This window comes from Manacus candei, unplaced genomic scaffold (assembly GCF_025592945.1).
Source record: "Manacus candei isolate 608988 ecotype Guabito, Panama unplaced genomic scaffold, ASM2559294v1 h1tg000316l, whole genome shotgun sequence".
NCBI lineage: Eukaryota > Metazoa > Chordata > Aves > Passeriformes > Pipridae > Manacus > Manacus candei.
In genome coordinates, this window is record NW_026138364.1 from 1 (window position 1) to 23231 (window position 23231).

At 57.5% G+C, this 23231-nt stretch overlaps 1 protein-coding gene across 1 annotated transcript in view; it reads left to right on the forward strand.

Moving 5' to 3' along the window:
* The first annotated feature begins 190 nt into the window (after nucleotides 1-190).
* The window catches only part of FLOT1 (flotillin 1), a 29480-nt gene continuing 6439 nt past the window's right edge, over nucleotides 191-23231 (forward strand). Inside the window, exons 1-9 of the mRNA XM_051775591.1 lie at nucleotides 191-386; nucleotides 7232-7307; nucleotides 7418-7508; nucleotides 9815-9958; nucleotides 11144-11263; nucleotides 13334-13429; nucleotides 18750-18902; nucleotides 19614-19795; nucleotides 22223-22268. Of these exons, the coding sequence (XP_051631551.1) occupies nucleotides 344-386; nucleotides 7232-7307; nucleotides 7418-7508; nucleotides 9815-9958; nucleotides 11144-11263; nucleotides 13334-13429; nucleotides 18750-18902; nucleotides 19614-19795; nucleotides 22223-22268 (951 nt within the window). The 5' untranslated portion in view covers nucleotides 191-343. The remainder of the gene's footprint in view (nucleotides 387-7231; nucleotides 7308-7417; nucleotides 7509-9814; nucleotides 9959-11143; nucleotides 11264-13333; nucleotides 13430-18749; nucleotides 18903-19613; nucleotides 19796-22222; nucleotides 22269-23231) is intronic.

Genomic DNA, 23231 nt, shown 5'->3' on the forward strand with positions numbered 1-23231 from the left:
GAATGGGACACCAGGAATCGGAATGGGAACCCCCGGGCCCGGGCTGTGTCCCTGGTGGGAATTGTGGCTCAGCGCAGCCAATCAAACCACCTCTCGTCAGATGACATCATCAGTTACCAGGCAGAATAGTCTCCCGGTATTTCCCCGCCCCTGGCACGGCGCAGCCAATAGAAAATCTCAGGATACATGACGTCATCGGTCGCCAGGCGGAAGCGGCGGCGCGGGGGCTGCCGGGAGCGGGGCGGTGGTCGCGGCTGGTGATCGATCCCGATCGATCCCCATTGATCCCGATCGATCCGATCGGCCGCGATCGATCCGGGCCCCGGGGCCCTGCCCCGCCGAGATGTTCTTCACGTGCGGCCCCAACGAGGCCATGGTGGTGTCGGGTGAGTGCGGGGGGGGCCCGGCGGCTCCCGGGGACCCCAAAACCCCCAAAAACAACCAAAAACCCCTCCTGGGACCCCCGAAACCCCCCAAAAAAACCCCTGTAACTCCGAGGACCCCTTAAATCCCCTGAGGGCCCCCCAGTCCTCCCCAACCCCCGGGAACCCCAAAACCCTCGGGAACCCCCCCAAAAACCCCCCAAATGTCTCTGGGACCCCCCAAAGCCCCTCTGGGACCCCCAAACCCCCCAAAAAATCCCTTTAAGACTTCTGGGGACCCCTTAAATCCCCTGCGGACCCCCCAGTCCTCCCCAACCCCGGGAACCCCCAAAACCCTCGGGAACCCCCCAAAAACCCCCCAAATGTCTCTGGGACCCCCCAAAGCCCTTCCTGGGACCCCCAAAATCCCCAAACCACCCCAAAAATCCCTCTAAGACTCCTGGGGACCCCTGAAATCCCCCCGGGCTCCTGCGGACCCCCCAGGCCTCTCCAGCCCCCGGGAACCCCCCCAAAAAAAACCCCCAAAATTCCTGGGGACCCCAAAGCCCCTCCTGGACCCCCCAACCCCCCCAAAAACACCCGGGAACCCCCCCAAAAAACCCCAAAACTCCCAGGAACCCCCTAAAATACCCCTGGGACCCCCCAAACCCCCTCCTGGGACCCCCAAAATCCCCAAAAAACTCCTGGGAACCCCCCCCAAAACCCCCCAAAACTCCAGGGAACCCCCCCCAAAAAAACCCCAAATACCCTAGGACCCCCCAAAGCCCCTCCTGGGACCCCCCAAAACCCCCAATCCCCCCCCAAAATCCCTTTAAGATTTCTGGGACCCCCCCAAATCCCCTCCTGGACCTCCCAAACTCCCCCAAAACTCCCGGGAACCCCCCCCAAAAACCCCCCCAAAATTCCTGGGACCCCAAAACCCCTCCTGGGATCCCCAACCCCCCCCCCAAATACCCCAGGACCCCCCAAAGCCCCTCTTGGGACCCCTCAAAACCCCTGGGAACCCCCCCCCCAAAAAACCCCAAATACTCCTGGGACCCCTTAAACCCCCAAATACCCCTGGGACCCCCCAAACCCCCTCCTGGGACCCCCAACCCCCCCAAAAACACCCGGGAACCCCCCCAAAAAACCCCAAATACTCCTGGGACCCCTCAAACCCCCAAATACCCCTGGGACCCCCCAAAACCTTCCCAAATACCCCTGGGACCCCCCAAAGCCCCTCCTGGGACCCCCCAAACCCCCCAAAAACACCGGGAACCCCCCAAAAAAACCCCAAAACCCCAGGACCCCCCAAAACCCCTCCTGGGACCCCCAAACCCCCCCAAAACTCCCGGGAACCCCCCCAGAAACCCCCCAAAACTCCAGAGGACCCCCCCCAAAAAACCCCAAATACCCCTGGGACCCCCCAAAACCCCAATCCCCCCCCAAAATCCCTTTAAGACTTCTGGGACCCCCCCCAAACCCCCTCCTGGGACCCCTCAAAACCCCAGAAACCCCCCCAAAAAAACCCAAAACTCCAGGAACCCCCCCAAAAACCCCCCAAAATTCCTGGGACCCCCCAAAGCCCCTCCTGGGACCCCCCAACCCCCCCAAAAAAAAACCCAAATACCCCTGGGACCCCCCAAAACCCCTCCTGGGACCCCCAAGCTCCCCCAAAAACTCCCAGGAACCCCCCAAAAAAACCCCAAATACCCCTGGGACCCCCTCAAACCCCTCCTGGGACCCCAAAACCCCCCAAAACTCCCGGGAACCCCCCCAAATACCCCTGAGACCCCCCCAAAACCTTCCCAAATACTCCTGGGACCCCCCAAAGCCCCTCCTGGGACCCCCCAACCCCCAAAATACTCCCAGGAACCCCCCAAAAACCCCCCAAAACTCCAGGGAACCCCCCCCAAAAAAACCCCAAATACCCCAGGACCCCCTCAAGCCCCTCCTGGGACCCCAAAACTCTCAGAAACCCCTCCAAAAACCCCCCAAATACCCCTGAGAGCCCCCAAAAACTCCCCAAATACTCCTGGGACCCCCCAAAACCCCTCCTGGGACCCCCCAAAACCCCCAATCCCCCCCCAAAATCCCTTTAAGACTTTTGGGACCCCCCCAAACCCCCTCCTGGGACCCCCCAGTCTCCCTCCAAACCCCCAGGAACCCCCCCAAAAAAACCCCCAAAATTCCTGGGACCCCCCAAAACCCCTCCTGGGACCCCCCAAACCCCCCAAAACTCTCAGAAACCCCTCCAAAACCCCCCCAAAACTCTCAGGAACCCCCCAAAAAAACCCCAAATACTCCTGGGACCCCCCAAAACCCCAATCCCCCCCCAAAATCCCTTTAAGATTTCTGGGACCCCCCCAAATCCCCTCCTGGGACCTCCCAAACTCCCCCAAAACTCCTGGGAACCCCCCCCAAAACCCCCCCCAAAATTCCTGGGACCCCAAAACCCCTCCTGAGATCCCCAACCCCCCCCCAAATACCCCAGGACCCCCCAAAGCCCCTCTTGGGACCCCTCAAAACCCCTGGGAACCCCCCCCAAAAAACCCCAAATACTCCTGGGACCCCTCAAACCCCCCAAATACCCCTGGGACCCCCCAAAACCCCTCCTGGGACCCCCAACCCCCCCAAAAAACACCCGGGAACCCCCCCAAAAAAACCCCAAAACCCCAAGACCCCCCAAAACCCCTCCTGGGACCCCAAAACCCCCCCAAAACTCCCGGGAACCCCCCCAGAAACCCCCCAAAACTCCAGAGGACCTCCCCCAAAAAACCCCAAATACCCCTGGGACCCCCCAAACCCCCTCCTGGGACCCCTCAAACCCTCCAAAACTCTCAGAAACCCCCCCCAAAAAAACCCAAAACTCCCAGGAACCCCCCCCAAAAAAACCCTAAATGCCCCTGGGACCCCCCCTGGGACCCCCCAAAACCCCCAATCCCCCCCCAAAATCCCTTTAAGACTTTTGGGACCCCCCCAAATCCCCTCCTGGGACCCCCCAACCTCCCTCCAAACCCCCGGGAACCCCCCCAAAAAAAACCCCAAATACCCCTGGGACCCCCTCAAGCCCCTCCTGGGACCCCCAAACCCCCCCAAAAACACCCGGGAACCCCCCCCAAAAAACCCCAAAACTCCCAGGAACCCCCTAAAATACCCCTGGGACCCCCCAAACCCCCTCCTAGGACCCCCCAACCCCCAAAATACTCCCAGGAACCCCCCCAAAAACCCCCCAAAACTCCCAGGAACCCCCCCCCAAAAAAAAACCCAAATACCCCGGGACCCCCCAAGCCCCTGCTGGGACCCCCCAACCCCCCAAAAACCCCTCCTGAGATCCCCAAATCCCCCCCCCAAATACCCCAGGACCCCCCAAAGCCCCTCTTGGGACCCCTCAAAACCCCTGGGAACCCCCCCCCCAAAAAACCCCAAATACTCCTGGGACCCCTTAAACCCCCCAAATACCCCTGGGACCCCCCAAAACCCCTCCTGAGACCCCCAGCCCCCCCAAAAAACACCCGGGAACCCCCCCAAAAAAAACCCCAAATACTCCTGGGACCCCCTCAAACCCCTCCTGGGACCCCAAAACCCCCCCAAAACTCCCGGGAACCCCCCCAAATACCCCTGAGACCCCCCCAAAACCTTCCAAATACTCCTGGGACCCCCCAAAGCCCCTCCTGGGACCCCCCAACCCCCAAAATACTCCCAGGAACCCCCCCAAAAACCCCCCAAAACTCCAGGGAACCCCCCCCCAAAAAAACCCAAATACCCCAGGACCCCCTCAAGCCCCTCCTGGGACCCCCAAAATCCCCCCAAAAACTCCCAGAAACCCCTCCAAAAAAACCCCAAAACCCCAGGAACCCCCCCAAAAACTCCCCAAATACCCCTGGGACCCCCCAAAGCCCCTCCTGGGACCCCCCAACCCCCCAAAAAAAACCCCAAATACCCCTGGGACCCCCCAAACCCCCTCCTGGGACCCCCAAACCCCCCCAAAAACACTCGGGAACCCCCCCAAAAAACCCCCAAAACTCCCAGGAACCCCCCAAAAAAAACCCCAAATACCCCTGGGACCCCCCAAAACCCCTCCTGGGACCCCCCAACCCCCCCAAAACTCTCAGAAACCCCTCCAAAAAAAAACCCCAAAACTCCCAGGAACCCCCCCAAAAAAAACCCTAAATGCCCCTGGGACCCCCCCTGGGACCCCCCAAAACCCCCAACCCCCCCCCCAAAATCCCTTTAAGACTTTTGGGACCCCCCAAACCCCCTCCTGGGACCCCCCAACCCCCAAAAAACTCTCAGAAACCCCCTAAAATACCCCTGGGACCCCCCAAACCCCCTCCTGGGACCCCCCAAACCCCTCAAAACCCCCAGAAACCCCCCCAAAAAAACCCAAATACCCCAGGAACCCCCCCCCAAAAAAATCCAAATACCCCTGGGACCCCCCAAAACCCCTCCTGGGACCCCCCAAAACCCCTCCTGGGACCCCCCAATCCCCCCTCCCGTGTCCCCCCCTTGACCCCCCTGGGGGGTTTTGGGGGTATTTTTGGGGTTATTTGAAGGTTCCCAAATGGATTTGGGGGTTTTTGGGGGTCCCTGGGTGGTTTTGGGGGGATATTTGGGGGGTTTTGGGGATATTTGGGGGTCCCTGGGTGGGTTTTGGGGTTTTGGGGGCTGTTTTGGGGATATCTGGGTGGGTTTTGGGGGTTTTTGGGGGTCCCTGGGTGGGTTTTGGGGGTTTTTGGGGGTCCCTGGGTGGGTTTTGGGGGTATTTGGGGGTCTCTGGGTGGGTTTTGGGGGATATTTGGGGTGTTTTGGGGATATTTGGGGGGGTTTTGGGGGGTCCCTGGGTGGGTTTTGGGGGTTTTTGGGGGTCTCTGGGTGGGTTTTGGGAGCATTTGGGGGTCCCTGGGTGGGTTTTGGGGGATATTTGGGGTGTTTTGGGGATATTTGGGTGGGTTTTGGGGATATTTGGGTGGGTTTGGGGGGTATTTGGGTGGGTTTGGGGGGTATTTGGGGGTCTCTGGGTGGGTTTTGGGGGATATTTGGGGTGTTTTGGGGATATTTGGGTGGGTTTGGGGGATATTTGGGGGTCCCTGGGTGGGTTTTGGGGGTTTTTGGGGGTCTCTGGGTGGGTTTTGGGGGGTATTTGCGGGTCCCTGGGTGAGTTTTGGGGATATTTGGGGTGTTTTGGGGATATTTGGGGGGGTTTTGGGGGGTCCCTGGGTGGGTTTTGGGGGTTTTTGGGGGTCTCTGGGTGGGTTTTGGGAGCATTTGGGGGTCCCTGGGTGGGTTTTGGGGGATATTTGGGGTGTTTTGGGGATATTTGGGTGGGCTTTGGGGGTATTTGGGGCCATTTGGGTGGGTTTGGGGGGTTTTTGGGGGTCCCTGAGTGGGTTTTGGGGGGTATTTGGGGGTCCCTGGGTGGGTTTTGGGGTTTTGGGGGGTGTTTTGGGGATATCTGGGTGGGTTTTGGGGGTTTTTGGGGGTCCCTGGGTGGGTTTTGGGGGATATTTCGGGTGTTTTGGGGATATTTGGGTGGGGTTTTGGGGATATTTGGGGTCCCTGGGTGGATTTTGTGGGTTTTGGGGGTCTCTGGGTGGGTTTTGGGGGATATTTGGGGGTTTTGGGGAATATTTGGGTGGGTTTTGGGGGGTTTTTGGGGTCCCTGGGTGGGTTTTGGAGGTTTGGGGGGATAATGGGGGATATCTGGGTGGGTTTTGGGGGGGTTTGGGGGTCCCAGAGTGGGTTTTTGGGGCTATTTGGGGTGTTTTGGGGGATATTTGGGGTGGTTTTGGGGATATTTGAGTTGGTTTGAGGGATATTTGAGGGGGTTTGGGGTTTTTTTGGGGGTCCCTGAGTGAGTTTTGGGGGTATTTGGGGGTCTCTGGGTGGGTTTTTGGGGCTATTTGGGTGGGTTTTGGGGCTATTTGGGTGGGTTTTGGGGGATATTGGGGGATATCTGGGTGGGTTTTGGGGGTTTTTTTTGGGCCCCCAGAGGCATATTTGGGGTGTTTTGGGGTGGTTTTGGGGTGTTTTGGGCCCCCCTGACCCCCCTGTCCGTGCCCCCCAGGTCTGTGCCGCAGCCCCCCTGGGTGTTTTGGGGATATTTGAGGTGTTTGGGGGATATTTGGGGTGGTTTGAGGGATATTTGGGGTGGTTTGAGGGATATTTGGGGTGGGTTTGGGGATATTTGGGGTGGTTTGGGGATATTTGGGGTGGTTTGGGGAATATTTGAGGGGGTTTGGGGTGTTTTTTGGGGGGTCCCTGAGTGAGTTTTGGGGGTATTTGGGGGTCTCTGGGTGGGTTTTTGGGGCTATTTGGGTGGGTTTGGGGGTTTTTTTGGGGGTCCCTGGATGGGTTTTGGGGCTATTTGGGGGTCCCTGGGTGGGTTTTGGAGGTTTTGGGGGATATCTGGGTGGGTTCTGGGGGTTTTTTTGGGCCCCAGAGACATATTTGGGGTGGTTTTGGGGTGTTTTGGGGTGTTTTGGGCCCCCCTAACCCCCTGCCCGTGCCCCCCCAGGTCTGTGCCGCAGCCCCCCGGGGGATTTTGGGGGTATTTGGGGGGTTTGGGGGATATTTGGGGTGGTTTGGGGATATTTGGGGTGGTTTGGGGAATATTTGAGGGGGTTTGGGGTGTTTTTTGGGGGTCTCTGAGTGAGTTTTGGGACTATTTGGGGGTCCCTGGGTGGGTCTGGGGGATCTTTGGGTGGGTTTTGGGGGTATTTGGGGGTCCCTGGGTGGGTTTTGGGGGTTTTGGGGGATATCTGGGTGGGTTTTGGGGGTTTCTTTGGGCCCCAGAGGCATATTTGGGGGGGTTTGGGGTGGTTTTGGGGTGTTTTGGCCCCCCCTGAACCCCTGCCCGTGCCCCCCAGGTCTGTGCCGCAGCCCCCCCGTGCTGGTGGCCGGGGGTCGGGTGCTGGTGATCCCCTGCCTGCAGCAGATCCAGCGGTGAGTTGGGGGGCTCTGGGGGTGTTCTGGGGTGACCCCCAGGCTCTGGGGTGGCCCCCAGGATTTGGGGTGACCCCCCTAAATTCGGGAATCTTCCCCCCATCCCAAAGGATCTCCCTGAACACGCTGACGCTGCCCGTGCGCAGCGAGAAGGTTTACACGCGGCACGGGGTGCCCATTTCCGTCACTGGCATCGCTCAGGTACCCGAAAACACCCCAAAAACGGCATCGGGGACCCCCCAAACCCCCAGAAACGGCATCAGCACCCCCAGAAACCCCCGGAAACGGCACCGAGACCCCCAAAAACCAGCCCGGGATGCCCCAAAAACGGCATCAGGGACCCCAAAACCCCCAGAAATGGTATCAATGCCCCAGAAACCCCCAGAAATGGCATCAGGGACCCCCAAAACCCCCAGAAATGGCATCAGTGCCCCCAAAAACCCCCAGAAATGGCATCAGGGAACCCCAAAACCTCCCGAAACGGCATCAGGGACCCCCAAAAAAACCCAGAAACGGCATCAGTGCCCCCAAAAAACCCCCAAAACCACCCCGGGGACCTCAAGAAACAGCATCAGCTCCCCCAGAAACCCCCAGAAATGGCATCAGGGACCCCCAAAACCCCCAAAAAATGGCATCAGTGCCCCCAAAACCCCCCAAAAACCACCTCAGGGACCCCCCAAAACAGCATCAGCTCCCCCAAAAACCCCCAGAAATGGCATCAGCACCCCCAAAACCCCCAGAAATGGCATCAGGGACCCCCAAAAACCCCCAAAAATGGCATCAGACACCCCCAAAAACCCCCAGAAATGGCATCAGGGACCACCAAAAACGGCATCAGTGCGCCCAAAACCCCCCAAAACCACCCCAGGGACCCCCCAAAACAGCATCAGCTCCCCCAAAAACCCCCAAACCGGCACCAACAACCTCAAAAACCCACCTGCAACCCCCCTGGGACCCCCAAAATACCCCCAAAAACGGCATCAGCACCCCCAAAAACCCCAAAAAACCACCCGGGGACCCCCAAAAACCCACTGAGACCCCAAAACCACCCCCAGAAACGGCATCAGCACCCCTAAAAACCCCCCGGGGCTACCCAGGACCCCCGGAATCAGCACCGGGACCCCCAAAAACCCTCCTTGGGACCCCCAAAAACGGCATCAGCGCCCCCAAAAACCCCCCAAAAACCACCCAGGGACCCCCAAAAATGGCATCAACGCCCCCAAAAACCCCCCAAAAACCACCCAGGGACCCCCAAAAATGGCATCAGCGCCCCCGAAACCACCCTGGGGACCCCCAAAACCACCCCGGGACCCCCAAAATCCTCCCCGGGAATCCCAAAACTCCCCTCAGGATCCCCCAAAAACCCAATTTGGAACCCTGAGACCCCCAAAATCCTCCTTGAGACCCCCAAAACCACCCCGGGGACCCCCAAAAACCACCCCAGGATCCCCAAAATCCTTCCTGGGACCCCCAAAATCCTCCCCGGGAATCCCAAAACTCCCCTCAGGATCCCCCAAAAACCCAATTTGGAACCTTGAGACCCCCAAAAACCACCCCGGGACCCCCCAAAATCCTTCCTGGGACCCCCAAAACTACCCCGGGACCCCAAAATCCTCCCTGGGACCCCCAAAACCCCCCCCGGGACCCCCAAAATCCCCCCCGGGCCCCCCCAACCCGCCCCCCTTTGGCATAACCAGGGGCGGCATTGCCCTTTTAAGAGCTGTTACAGCGGGTCCCGCCCAAAGGGGGTTTCTTAAAGCAGCGACGATTTAGGGACCCCCAAAAACACCCCCGGGGGGAGTGAAAGACCCTCATTTGGGGGGTCGGGACCCCCCAAAAACCCCTTCGAGGAGACCCCCCGAAAATGGCGCTGGCGCGGTGGGGCCCACCCTGACGAGAGAGCCGCTCCTTAAAAGGGCAACGCCAACCACCCTTTTAACGCCCCCCGCGGGGGGCTCGGGTGGGGTTTGGGGGTCCCAGGTGGGGTTTGGGGGGTCTCAGGTGTGTTTTGAGGGGGTCCCAGGGGTATTTGAGGGGTCTCAGGTGAGTTTTTGGGGATCCCAGGTGAATTTGGGGGCCCCAGGTGAGATTTGGGGGGTCCCAGGTAGGGTTTGGGGGGTCCCAGGTGAGTTTTGGGGGGTCCCAGGTAGGACTGGGGGGTCCCAGGTGTAATTTGGGGGTCCCAGGTGTGCTTTGGGGGGTCTCAGGTGTGTTTTGAGGGTCCCAGGTGGGATTTGGGGGTCCCAGGTGAGTTTTGGGGGGTCCCAGGTGAGATTTGGGGGGGTCCCAGGTGGGGTTTTGGGGGTCCCAGGTGTGTTTTGGGTGGTCCCAGGTGTGTTTTGGGAGGTCCCAGGTGCCCCCCCGTGCCCCAGGTGTGTTTTGGGAGGTCCCAGGTGCCCCCCCGTGCCCCAGATATATTTTGGGAGGTCCCAGGTGTGTTTTGGGAGGTCCCAGGTATATTTTGGGAGGTCCCAGGTGCCCCCCCGTGCCCCCTTTCCCCCCCCCAGGTGAAGATCCAGGGGCAGAACAAGGAGATGTTGGCGGCCGCCTGCCAGATGTTCCTGGGCAAGTCAGAGGCCGAGATCGGCCAGATCGCCCTGGAGACCCTCGAGGGCCACCAGAGGGCCATCATGGCCCACATGACCGTGGAGGTCAGGACACGCCCCCTTTGGGGAAGCCACGCCCCCTCCCCCGGAAGCCACGCCCCCCCCACGGGGCCCACCCACACCCCCTCCCTTTGGGATCGGCCGTGGCCCTTTTAAGAGCCCATTTGCCCACTTGGAAGGTTCATTGACCTGGAAACCACGCCCCCTTGAGCATGGACACGCCCCCTTGTGCATGGCCACGCCCCCTTGTGCATGGCCACGCCCCCTTTAAGCAGCCACGGGGGGGGGCCCCCCACCTTGGGACTGGTCGTTGCCCTTTTAAGAGCTCCCGGACCCCCCTGGAAAGTCCTTTGACTCATAAGCCCCGCCCCCTTGAAATGCCACGCCCCTTCATGAAGCCACGCCCCCAATAGCCACACCCCCTCGGGGAGTGGCCGCCCACGTTTTAGGGCTGGCCACGCCCTTTGAAGAGGCCCCGCCCCCTCTTTGGAGGTCTATGAACCATAGGCCACGCCCCCTTTGAGAAGCCACGCCCCTGGGGTGCCACACTCACAGGCAAGCCACACCCCCAAAGCTCCACCCACCTGCTGGAAGCCCCGCCCCTTCACTAAAGCTCCACCCACCCACACAAGCTCCGCCCCCAGACTCACCCCTGACTTAAGCCCCGCCCCCAGCCCCACCCAAATAGAGGCTCCACCCCCAAGGCCAAGCCCCGCCTCCTGTTGGCTCCACCCCCAATATAAACCCCACCTCCCTCCTGGCCCCGCCCCGTGGATGCTTTGGCTCCACCCCCAGGCCACGCCCTCTGAGCCCACCCCCCGTTTAAGCCCCGCCCACAGCCACACCCTTTCTGGAAGCTTTGGCTCCACCCCCCAGCTCAAGCCACGCCTCCTCTGGCTCCACCCCTGCTTTAAGCCCCGCCTTCCTATTGGCCCCACCCTAATATAAGCCCCGCCCTTTTGTGTACACTTTGGCTCCACCCCCTTGCTTAAACCACGCCCCCTGGCCCAACCCAACCACAAGCCACGCCCCCGAGACTCAAGCCCCGCCCACCTGACTCCACCCCTTGCATCCAGCCCCACCCCCTCGGCCAAGCCCCACCCCTTTCCCTTTAAGCCCCGCCCCTCCCTGTTAAACCCCACCCCGTCATACCCATTATGCCCCGCCCCCTGACCCGGCCCCGCCCCCCCCGCGGCCAAGCCCCGCCCCCTGATCGGGCCCCGCCCCCAGGAGATCTACAAGGACCGTCAGAAGTTCTCGGATCAGGTGTTCAGGGTGGCCTCGTCCGACCTCGTCAACATGGGCATCTCCGTGGTCAGCTACACACTCAAGGACGTGCACGACGAGCAGGTGAGGGCGGGGGGGCACCTGGGGACACACCTGGGGACACCTGGGGGGCACCTGGGGACACCTGGGATACACCTGGGATACACCTGGAGACACCTGGGACACACCTGGAGACACCTGGGGCAGATGGGAGACACCTGGGATACACCTGGGGGACACCTGGATACACCTGGGATATACCTGGGGACACCTGGGGGACAGGGGATACACCTGGACACACCTGAGAGACACCTGGGATACACCTGGGGGGCATGGAATATACCTGGATACACCTGGGATACACCTGGGATAGACCTGGGGTACATGGGATGCACATGGGATACACCTGGGATACACCTGGATACACCTGGATACACCTGGGGGACATGGGATACACCCGGGATACACCTGGATACACCTGGATACACCTGGGACACACCTGGGGGACAGGGGATACACCTGGGGTATCCCTGGGCATCTCCGTGGTCAGCTACACACTCAAGGACGTGCACGACGAGCAGGTGAGGGGGGGGGACACCTGGGATACACCTGGGGACACCTGGGGGGCACCTGGGGACACCTGGGGGACGTGGGATACACCTGGGATACACCTGGGGGACATGGGGCACACCTGGGGGACACCTGGAGACACCTGGGATACACCTGGGGGGCAGGGGATACACCTGGGGTACACCTGGGATACACCTGGGGGACACCTGGGATAGACCTGGGGGACACCTGGGGGACACCTGGGATAGACCTGGGGGACACCTGGGATAGACCTGGATACACCTGGGGTACATGGGATACACCTGGGGGACACCTGGAGACACCTGGGATACACCTGGGATACACCTGGGATACACCTGGGGGACACCTGGGGGACAGGGGATACACCTGGGCTATACCTGGGATACACCTGGAGACACCTGGATACACCTGGGATAGACCTGGGGGACACCTGGGATAGACCTGGGATAGACCTGGGGGACATGGGATACACCTGGGGGACACCTAGGATACCTGGGGGACATGGGATACACCTGGGATAGACCTGGGATAGACCTGGATACACCTGGGGGACATGGGGTACACCTGGATACACCTGGAGACCCCTGGATACACCTGGAATACACCTGGAGACCCCTGGATACACCTGGATACAGCTGGGATATATCTGGGACACACCTGGGACACACCTGGGGACACCTGGGACACACTCAGGACACACCTGTTGGACCAGGGCCACCTGGGACACGCCCAGGACACACCTGTGCAGTGTTCCAGCCCACGGAGCCACCCAGGTGTGCCCGTCCCTGGGCTCACCTGCACTCAGGGGACACAGGGGGGACAGGGGTGTCCCAGGGGTGTCCCAGGGGTGTCCCAGATGTGACAGGTATCCCAGGTGTGTCCCAGGTGTGTCCCAGGTGTGACAGGTGTGCTGTTCCAGGATTACCTGCGCTCGCTGGGGAAGGCCCGCACGGCTCAGGGGTGACAGGGGTGTGACAGGGGTGTGTCCCAGGTGTGACAGGTGTGTCCCAGGTGTGTCCCAGGTGACACAGGTGTGTACCAGGTGTGACAGGTAACCCAGGTGTGCTGTTCCAGGATTACCTGCGCTCGCTGGGGAAGGCCCGCACGGCTCGGGGGTGACAGGGGGATGTCAGGGGTGTGTCCCAGGTGACACAGGTGTGTCCCAGGTGTGACCCAGGTGTGTTTATCCCACTCCAGGATTACCTGCGCTCGCTGGGGAAGGCCCGCATGGCTCAGGGGTGACAGGGGGGTGTCCCAGGTGTGTCCCAGGTGACACAGGTGTGTTGTTCCAGGATTACCTGCGCTCGCTGGGGAAGGCCCGCACGGCTCAGGGGTGACAGGGGGGTGTCAGGGGTGTGTCTCAGGTGACACAGGTGTGTCCCAGGTGTAACCCAGGTGTGTTTATCCCACTCCAGGATTACCTGCGCTCGCTGGGGAAGGCCCGCACGGCTCAGGGGTGACAGGGGGGTGTCAGGGGTGTGTCCCAGGTGTGTCCCAGGTGTGTCCCAGGTGTGTCCCAGGTGTGTCCCAGGTGACACAGGTGTGACAGGTGTGCTGTTCCAGGATTACCTGCGCTCGCTGGGGAAGGCCCGCACGGCTCAGGTGCAGCGCGACGCCCGCGTGGGAGAGGCCGAGGCCAAGCGGGACGCCGGGATCCGGGTGAGGCCCCGCCCACCCACACCTGGGGCAACCTCCCTGGCACCTGTGTCACCTTATTATCATCTCTCAGCACCTGTACCTGTCACCTGTGTCACCTTTGTGTCACCTGTGTCACACCTGTGTCACCTGTCACCTGTCTGTCACCTGTGTCACCTGTGTCACTTCCCTGTTACCTGTCACATCTGTCACCTGTGCCACATCTGTGTCACCTGTGTCACCTCCTTGTCATCCCTCACCACCTGTACCTGTCACCTGTGTCACCTCCCTGGCACCTGTGCCACACCTGTGTCACCTGTCTGTCACCTGTGTGACCTCCCTGTCACCTGTGTCACCTCTTTGTCATCCCTCATCACCTGTACCTGTCACCTGTGTCACCTGTGTCACACCTGTGTCACCTGTGTCACCTGTCACCTGTGTCACCTCCCTGTACCACACCTGTGTCACCTGTGTCACCTCCTTGTCATCTCTCATCACCTGTACCTGTCCCTGTGTCACCTCCCTGTCCCTGTGTCACACCTGTGTCACCTGTCTGTCACCTCCCTGTCACCTGTGTCACCTCCCTGTCACCTGTGTCACCTCCTTGTCATCGCTCCTCACCTGTTTCTGTCACCTGTGTCACCTCCTTGTTATCCCTCATCACCTGTATCTGTCACCTGTGTCACCTGTGTCACACCTGTGTCACCTGTGTCATCTCCCTGTCACCTGTGTCACCTCCTTGTCATCCCTCTTCACCTGTACCTGTCACCTGTGTCACCTCCCTGGCACCTGTGCCACACCTGTGTCACCTGTGTCACCTTTGTGTCACCTGTGTTGCCTCCTTGCCATCCCTCACCACCTGTACCTGTCACCTGTGTCACCTCCTTGTCATCCCTCATCACCTGTACCTGTCACCTGTGTCACCTCCCTGTCCCTGTGCCACACCTGTGTCACCTGTCTGTCACCTTTGTGTCACCTGTGTCACCTGTCACCTGTGTCACCTCCTTGTCATCCCTCACCACCTGTACCTGTCACCTCTGTCACCTGTCACCTGTGTCACCTCCCTGTCCCCTCCCTGTCCCCCCGTTCTCTGTGTCACCCCATCACCCCCCAGTCCATCCCAGTCCATCCCAGTCCCTCCCAGTCCCTCTCAGTCCATCCCAGTCCATCCCAGTCCCTCCCAGTGCTCCCAGTCCATCCCAGTTCATCCCAGTCCCTCCCAGTCCATCCCAGTCCATCCCAGTCCATCCCAGTCCCCCCCAGTCCCTCCCAGTCCCTCCCAGTCCATCCCAGTCCATCCCAGTTCATCCCAGTCCCTCCCAGTCCATCCCAGTTCATCCCAGTGCACCCAGTCCATCCCAGTCCCTCCCAGTGCTCCCAGTCCATCCCAGTCCCTCCCAGTGCACCCAGTCCATCCCAGTCCCTCCCAGTGCTCCCAGTCCATCCCAGTCCCTCCCAGTGCTCCCAGTCCATCCCAGTCCCTCCCAGTCCCTCCCAGTCCATCCCACTCCCCTCCCAGTCCTTCCCAGTCCCTCCCAGTCCCTCCCAGTCCCTCCCAGTCCCTCCCAGTCCATCCCAGTCCCTCCCAGTTCATCCCAGTTCATCCCAGTCCATCCCAGTCCCTCCCAGTCCCTCCCAGTCCCCTCCCAGTTCATCCCAGTCCATCCCAGTCCATCCCAGTCCCTCCCAGTCCCTCCCAGTCCATCCCAGTTCTTCCCAGTCCCTCCCAGTCCCTCCCAGTCCATCCCAATCCATCCCAGTCCCTCCCAGTCCCTCCCAGTCCATCCCAGTCCTTTCCAGTCCTTCCCAGTCCCTCCCAGTCCCTCCCAGTCCCTCCCAGTTTATCCCAGTCCATCCCAGTCCATCCCAGTTCATCCCAGTCCCTCCCAGGCCCTCCCAGTCCCTCCAGTATTCCCATCATTCCCGTTATTCCCAGGAATCCCGAGCCCAGCAGGAGCAGCTCTCAGCCCCTCCCCAGCATTCCCACCATTCCCAGTGTTCCCAGTATCCCACTCTCCCAGTATTCCCACTATCTCAGTGCTCTCAGTATTCCCAGTATTTCCAGTATCCCCAGTATCTCCAGTATTCCCAGTATTCCCAGTATCCCACTATCCCAGTATTCCCAGTATCTCAGTGTTCCCATCATTCCCATCAATCCCATCATTCCCAACATTCCGAACATTCCCAGGAATCCCGGGCCCGGCAGGAGCAGCTCTTGGCCCCTCCCCATCATTCCCATCATTCCCATTATTCCCATTATTCCCATTATTCCCAGTATTCCCAGTATTCCCAGTATTCCCAGTATCCCACTATCCCAGTATTCCCAGTATCTCAGTGTTCCCATCATTCCCATCATTCCCAACATTCCCAGGAATCCCGGGCCCGGCAGGAGCAGCTCTCTGCCCATTCCCATTATCCCATCATTCCCAATATTCCCATTATCCCATTATTCCCAGTATTCCCAGTGTTCCCAGTATCCCACTCTCCCAGTATTCCCAGTACCTCAGTGCTCTCAGTATTCCCACTTTTCCATTATTCCCAGTATCTCCAGCATTCCCAGTATCCCACTATCCCAGTATTCCCAGTATCTCAGTGTTCCCATCATTCCCATTATCCCACCATTCCCATCATTCCCAACATTCCCAGGAATTCTGAGCCTGGCAGGAGCAGCTCTCTGCCCATCCCCATCATTCCCATTATCCCATCATTCCCAATATTCCCATTTTCCCTAGTATCCCAGGATTCCCAGTATTCCCAGTGTTCCCAGCATCCCACTCTCCCAGTATTCCCAGTATCTCAGTGCTCTCAGTATTCCCAGTATTCCCAGTATCCCCAGTATTTCCAGTATTCCCAGTATCTCAGTGTTCCCATTATTCCCATCATTCCCAACATTCCCAGGAATCCCGAGCCCATCAGGAGCAGCTCTCTGCCCATCCCCATCATTCCCATTATCCCATTATCCCATTATTCCCATTATTCCCAGTATTCCCAGTGTTCCCAGTATCCCACTCTCCCAGTATTCCCAGTTTCTCAGTGCTCTCAGTATTCCCAGTATTCCCAGTATCCCAGTATTCCCAGTATCCCACTATCCCAGTATTCCCACTATCTCAGTGTTCCCACTATCTCAGTGTTCCCATCATTCCCATTATCCCATCATTCCCATCATTCCCAATATTCCCAGGAATCCCGGGCCCGGCAGGAGCAGCCCTTGGCCCCTCCCCATCATCCCATCATTCCCATTATCCCATTATTCCCAGGAATTCTGAGCCTGGCAGGAGCAGCTCTCTGCCCATCCCCATCATCCCCATTATCCCATCATTCCCAATATTCCCATTATCCCTAGTATCCCAGCATCCCCAGTATTCCCAGTGTTCCCAGTATCCCTTTATCCCAGTATTCCCAGTATCTCAGTGCTCTCAGTATTCCCAGTTTTCCATTATTCCCAGTGTTCCCACTATCCCACTATCCCAGTATTCCCAGTATCTCAGTGTTCCCATCATTCCCATCATTCCCAACATTCCCAACATTCCCAGGAATTCTGAGCCCGGCAGGAGTAACTCTCTGCCCATTATCCCATCATCCCCTCATTTCCAACATTCCCAATATTCCCAACATTCCCAGGAATCCTGAGCCCAGCAGGAGCAGCTCTCTGCCCATTCCCATTATCCCATCATTCCCAATATTCCCAGCATCCCATTATTCCCAGAATTCCCAGTGTTCCCAGTATCCCACTCTCCCAGTATTCCCAGTATCTCAGTGCTCTCAGTATTCCCAGTATTCCCATCATCCCATCAATCCCATCATTCCCAACATTCCCGTTATTCCCAGGAATCCCGGGCCCGGCAGGAGCAGCTCTCAGCCCATTCCCATTATCCCATCATTCCCATTATTCCCATTATTCCCAGTATTCCCAGTGTTCCCAGAATCCCACTCTCCCAGTATTCCCGGTATCTCAGTGCTCTCACTGTTCCCAGTTTTCCATTATTCCCAGTATTTCCAGTATCCCCAGTATTCCCAGTATTCCCAGTATCCCACTATCCCAGTATTCCCAGTATCTCCGTACTCCCATCATTCCCAATATCCCTGATATTCCCAACATTCCCAGGAATCCCGGGCCCGGCAGTTCTCTGCCCCTCCCCATTATCCCACCATTCCCAACATTCCTGTTATTCCCAGGAATCCTGAGCCCGGCAGGAGCAGCTCTCAGCCCATTCCCATTATCCCATCATTCCCATTATCCCATTATTCCTATTATTCCCAGCATTCCCATTGTTCCCAGTATCCCACTCTCCCAGTATTCCCAGTATCTCAGTGCTCTCAGTATTCCCACTTTTCCATTATTCCCAGTATCCCCACTATTTCCATCATTCCCATTATCCCATTATTCCCATTATTCCCAGTATTCCCAGTGTTCCCAGCATCCCACTCTCCCAGTATTCCCAATATCTCAGTGCTCTCAGTATTCCCAGTTTTCCAGTATTCCCAGTATTTCCAGTATCCCACTCTCCCAGTATTCCCAGTATCTCAGTGTTCCCATCATTCCCAACATTCCCAGGAATCCCGTCCCCGCCAGGAGCAGCTCTCTGCCCATTCCCATTATCCCATCAATCCCATCATTCCCAATATTCCCGTTATTCCCAGGAATCCCGGGCCCATCAGGAGCAGCTCTCAGCCCATCCCCATCATTCCCATTATCCCATTATCCCATTATTCCCATTATTCCCAGTATTCCCAGTGTTCCCACTATCCCACTAACCCAGTATTCCCGGTATCTCAGTGTTCCCATCATTCCCATCATTCCCAACATTCCCGTTATTCCCAGGAATCCCGGGCCCGGCAGGAGCAGCTCTCGGCCCCTCCCCCATCATCCCATCATCCCCAATATTCCCAATATTCCCATTATTCCCAGGAATCCCGGGCCTGGCAGGAGCAGCTCTCTGCCCATTCCCATCATTCCCATCATTCCCAATATTCCCAGTATCCCAGTATTCCCAGTATTCCCAGTATCCCACTCTCCCAGTATTCCCAGTATCTCCGTGTTCCCATCATTCCCAACATTCCCAACATTCCCAACATTCCCAGGAATCCCGGGCCCGGCAGGAGCAGCTCTCAGCCCATTCCCATTATCCCACAATTCCCTGATATTCCCTGATATTCCCGTTATTCCCAGGAATCCCGGGCCCGGCAGGAGCAGCTCTCTGCCCATCCCCATCATCCCCATCATCCCATAATTCCCTGATATTCCCAACATTCCCAGGAATCCCGGGCCCGGCAGGAGCAGCTCTCAGCCCATCCCCATCATTCCCAATATCCCATAATTCCCTGATATTCCCGTTATTCCCAGGAATCCCGGGCCCGGCAGGAGCAGCTCTCTGCCCAGCTGCTCTCCGAGGGGGCCACGGCTCGCTCCGAGCGGGATTTCCGGCTGTGCCAGGCCCAGTGTGACGGCGCCGTCAGCGCCCGCCGCGCCACGGCCGAGCTCGCCTTCCAGCTCCAGGTGAGAGCCCCGCCCCCAGAACGCACCTGGGACCCCCCAAAACTCACCTGGGACCCCCCAAACGCACCTGGGGGGGGGGGCAGAATTCCTGGAATTCCGGGGGGAGGGAGTATGCGGGAGATGGGGGGGGTGGGAGCTCAGCTGGGGCGATGGGGGTGCTCCAAAACTCACCTGGAACAGCCAAAACTCCTCTGGGAACACCCAAAACGCACCTGGAACACCCAAAACTCACCTGGGACCCCCCAAAACTCACCTGGGATGTCCCAAAACTCACCTGGGACCCCAAAACTCACCTGGGAACCCCAAAACTCACCTGGGATCTTCCAAACTCACCTGGGACCCCCCAAAACTCACCTTGGATGCTCCAAAACTCACCTGGGAACTCCCAAAACTCAACTGGGATGCCCCAAAATACACCTGAGAATACCCAAAACTCACCTGGGACCCCCCAAAATACATCTGGGTTATCCCAAAATTTATCTGGGACCCCCCAAAACACACCTGGGACCCCCCAAAACACACCTGGGACCCCCCAAAACACACCTGGGACCCCACAAAACACACCTGAAGTGCCCCCAGACACCCCTGAGACGCCCCCAAACCCCACTGTGATCCCCCAAACCCCACCTATGACCCCCCAAACTCCCCCCTAAACCCCTCTGTGACCCCCCAAACTCCCCCCTGACCCCCCCGTGTCCCCCCCCGGTGCAGGCGGCCCGCACGCAGCAGGCGATCGCGGAGCAGCGGGCGCAGGTGGAGGTGGTGGAGCGGGCGCAGCGGGCGCAGCTGCAGGAGCAGGAGGTCGGGCGGCGCCAGCGGGAGCTCGAGGCCACCGTCCGCAAACCCGCCGAGGCCGAGAGGTTCCGCCTCGAGCGCCTGGCCGAGGCCCAGAGGTGAGACAGGGCCCCTTTAAGGGGGGGGAGGGGGAGCGGCCACGCCCTCCTCGCGGCCGGAGGGGATCTCCTTTGGGTGGGTCCCACCACTTTGGGTGAAGCCGTTGCCCCTTTAAGAGAAGCGTTGCCCCTTTAAAAAGGAGCCACACCTTCTCCCAGTCAGCCATTGAGCCCTTTGGGTGGGTCCCACTAGTCTGAGTGATACCATTGCCCTTTTAACAGAAGCGTTGCCCTTTTAAGAGAAACATTGCCCCTTTAAGAGACTCACTGCTCTTTTAAGAGACTCACTGCCCTTTTAAGAGAAGTGTTACCTTTTTAAGGGAGCCATTTGCCTTTTAAGCAAACCATTGCCCTTTTAAGCGAACCATTGCTCTTTTAAGAGCACCGTTGCCCTTTTAAGAGAAACATTATTCTTTTAAGACAACCATTGCTATTGTAAGAGAGTCACTGCCCTTTTAAGAGAAACGTTGCCCCCTTAAGAGAAGCATTGCCCTTTTAAGAGAACTGTTGCTCTTGTAAGAGAATCATTGCCCTTTTAAGAGAAGCATTCCTGTTATAAGAGACTCACTGCCCTTTTAAGAGAACCATTGCCCCTTTAAGAAATGCACTGCCCTTTTAAGAGATTTATTGCCTTTTTAAGAGGAACATTACCCCCTTAAGAGAAACGCTGGCCTTTAAGAGACATTGCCCTTTTGAGGAAAACATTACCCTTTAAGAGCAATGTTGCCCTTTAAAGAGAACTGTTGCCGTTGTAAGAGAAATATTTCTCCCTTAAGAGAAACATTGCCTCTTTAAGAGAAATGTTGCCCGTTTAAGAGAAACATTGCCCCCTTAAGAGAAGCATTGCCCTTTTAAAAGAAGTATTACCCTTTTAAGACAAGCATTGCTTTTATAAGAGACTCACTGTCCTTTTAAGAGAAACATTGCCCCCTTAAGAGAAACATTGCCCTTTAAAGTGACTCACTGGCCTTTTAAGAGAATCATTGCCTCTTTAAGAAAAGCACTGCCCTTTTAAGAGACTCACTGCCCTTTTAAGAGAAACATTGACCCTTTAAGAATAGCCCTGCCCTTTTAAGAGATTCACTGACTTTTTAAGAGGAACATTGCCCCCTTAAGAGAAGCATTTCCTTTTAAGAAAACCATTTCCCTTTTAAGAGAACCATTTCCCTTTTAAGCAAACCATTACCCTTTTAAGTGAACCATTGCTCTTTTAAGAGACTCACTGCCCTTTTAAGAGAAACATTGCCCTTGTAAGAGAACCACTGTCCTTTTGAGAGCAACATTATCCTTTTAGGAGACTCACTGCCCTTTTAAGAGAAATGTTGCCCTTTTAAGAGCAGTATTGCCCTTTTAAGAGAAAATTTGTTGTTTTAAGAGAATCATTTCCCTTTTAAGAGAAGCGTTGCAACTCCAAAGAGGAGTGTTGCCCTTTTAAGGAGGAGCCAGATCCTCTCCAGTGACCCACACCCCCACCCTGGTGGGTCCCCCCCACTCAAATGAAGCCGTTGCCCATTTAAGGGAACTACTACCCTTTTTAGAGAGGTATTGCCAATTTAAGACCGAGCCACGCCCCCATCTTGCCTGGTTCCAAGCTCTTGGATGACATTACCCCTTTAAGTGAGTCCTTGCCCCTTTTAAGACAGGCCACACCCACTCAAAGTGAGTCACCCCCCCACCCTTACAGGTCCCACCAGCTGAGGTGAATCCATGTTCCCTTTAAGAGAAACCATTGCCCTTTTAAGAAAAGCCACACCTCTTTTAAGCAGAGCCACACCCTGCTCTGCAAGGCCACTCTCCCAAGTGGGGTTGGTCCCACCCCCTTGGGTGATGTCACGACCCTTTTAAAAGAAGCGTTACCCCTTTAAGATGCAGCCACACCCCTTCTATTAAGCCCCACCTCCAACCCCACCCCCTCAGGTGACCCCATCGCCCCTTTAAGAGAATCCCTTGCCCCCTATTATGAGAAGCCACACCCACTCAAAGCAAGCCACACCCCCTCCCTTGGGGTGGGCCCCACCCCTTCAATGAAGCCCCACCCCTTTTAAGATGAGCCACACCCTTTATGAGAAGCTTTACAACCAAGCCACACCCCCACCTGCTGTAACATTACCCCTTTAAGAAAAGCCATTGCCCTTTTAAGAGAAGCCATTGTTCTTGTAAGAGAAAACCATTACCCCTTTAAGAGAAGCCATTGCCCTTTTAAGAGAACCGTTGCCCCTTTAAGAGAAAACCATTGCCCTTTTAAGAGAAACCATTGCCCTTTTAAGAGAAAACCATTACCCCTTTAAGAGAAGCCATTGCCCTTTTAAGAGAACCGTTGCCCCTTTAAGAAAAGCACTGCCCTTTTAAGAGAAGCCATTGCCCCTTTAAGAGAGGCCCCGCCCCCTTGAGGGAAACCCCGCCCCTCTGACGTGGCGCCCCCTGCAGGAATCAGGTGCTGCTCCAGGCGGAGGCCGAGGCCGAGGCCCTCAAGGTGAGTTTGGGGGTTCCGGGGGGGGTTTTGGGGGTTCCAGGTGGATTTTGGGGAGTCCCGGGGGGGTTTTGGGGGGTCCCAGGGGGGTTTTGGGGTCTCAGGTGTCCCCATTGATCCCACGGGTCCCCCAGGATTTTTGGGGGGGATTTTTGGGGTTCTCCCAGGATTTTTGGGGTTCTCCAGGATTTTTGGGTTCCCTTTGGGATTTTTGGGGTTCCCTGGGGATTTTTTGGGGTCTCCTGTGGGGTTTTAGGGTCCCCCAAAATTTTTGGAGTTCCTCTTGGGATTTTTTGGGGTTCCCCGTGGATTTTTGGGTCCCCCCAGGAACTTTTGGGTTCCTGTGGGATTTTTTGGGGTTCCCCCATGGATTTTTTGGGTTTCCCAGGAATTTTTTGGGTTCTCTTTGGGATTTTTGGGTTCCCTGGGATTTTTTGGATTCCCCCGGGATTTTTGGGGTTCTCCCAGGGATTTTTTTGGGGTTCCCCAGGATTTTGGGTTCCCTTTGGGATTTTTGGGTTCCTGTGGGATTTTTGGGGTTCCCCATGGATTTTTGGGAGTTCTGGATGGATTTTTTGGGTTTCCCTCAGGAATTTTGAGGTTCCTTCATGGATTTTTTGGGTTCCCTGGAATTTTTGGGGTTCCTGTAGAATTTTTGGGGTTCCCCCGTGGATTTTTGGGTTCCCTTTGGGAATTTTTGGTGTCCCTCGGGAATTTTTGGGTTCCCCCACGACTTTTTGGGTCCCCTTTGGGATTTTTGGGTTCCTGTGGGATTTTTGGGTTCCCCCAGGACTTTTGGGGTCCCCCTCGGATTTGGGGGTTCCCACATGGATTTTTAGGGTTCCTTTGGAATTTTTTGCTTCCCTTGGGATTTTTTTGGGGTTCCCTCAGGAATTTTTTGGGGTTCCCTGGGAATTTTGGGGTTCCCTTTGGGATTTTTTTGGGGTTCCCCAGGACTTCTTGGGC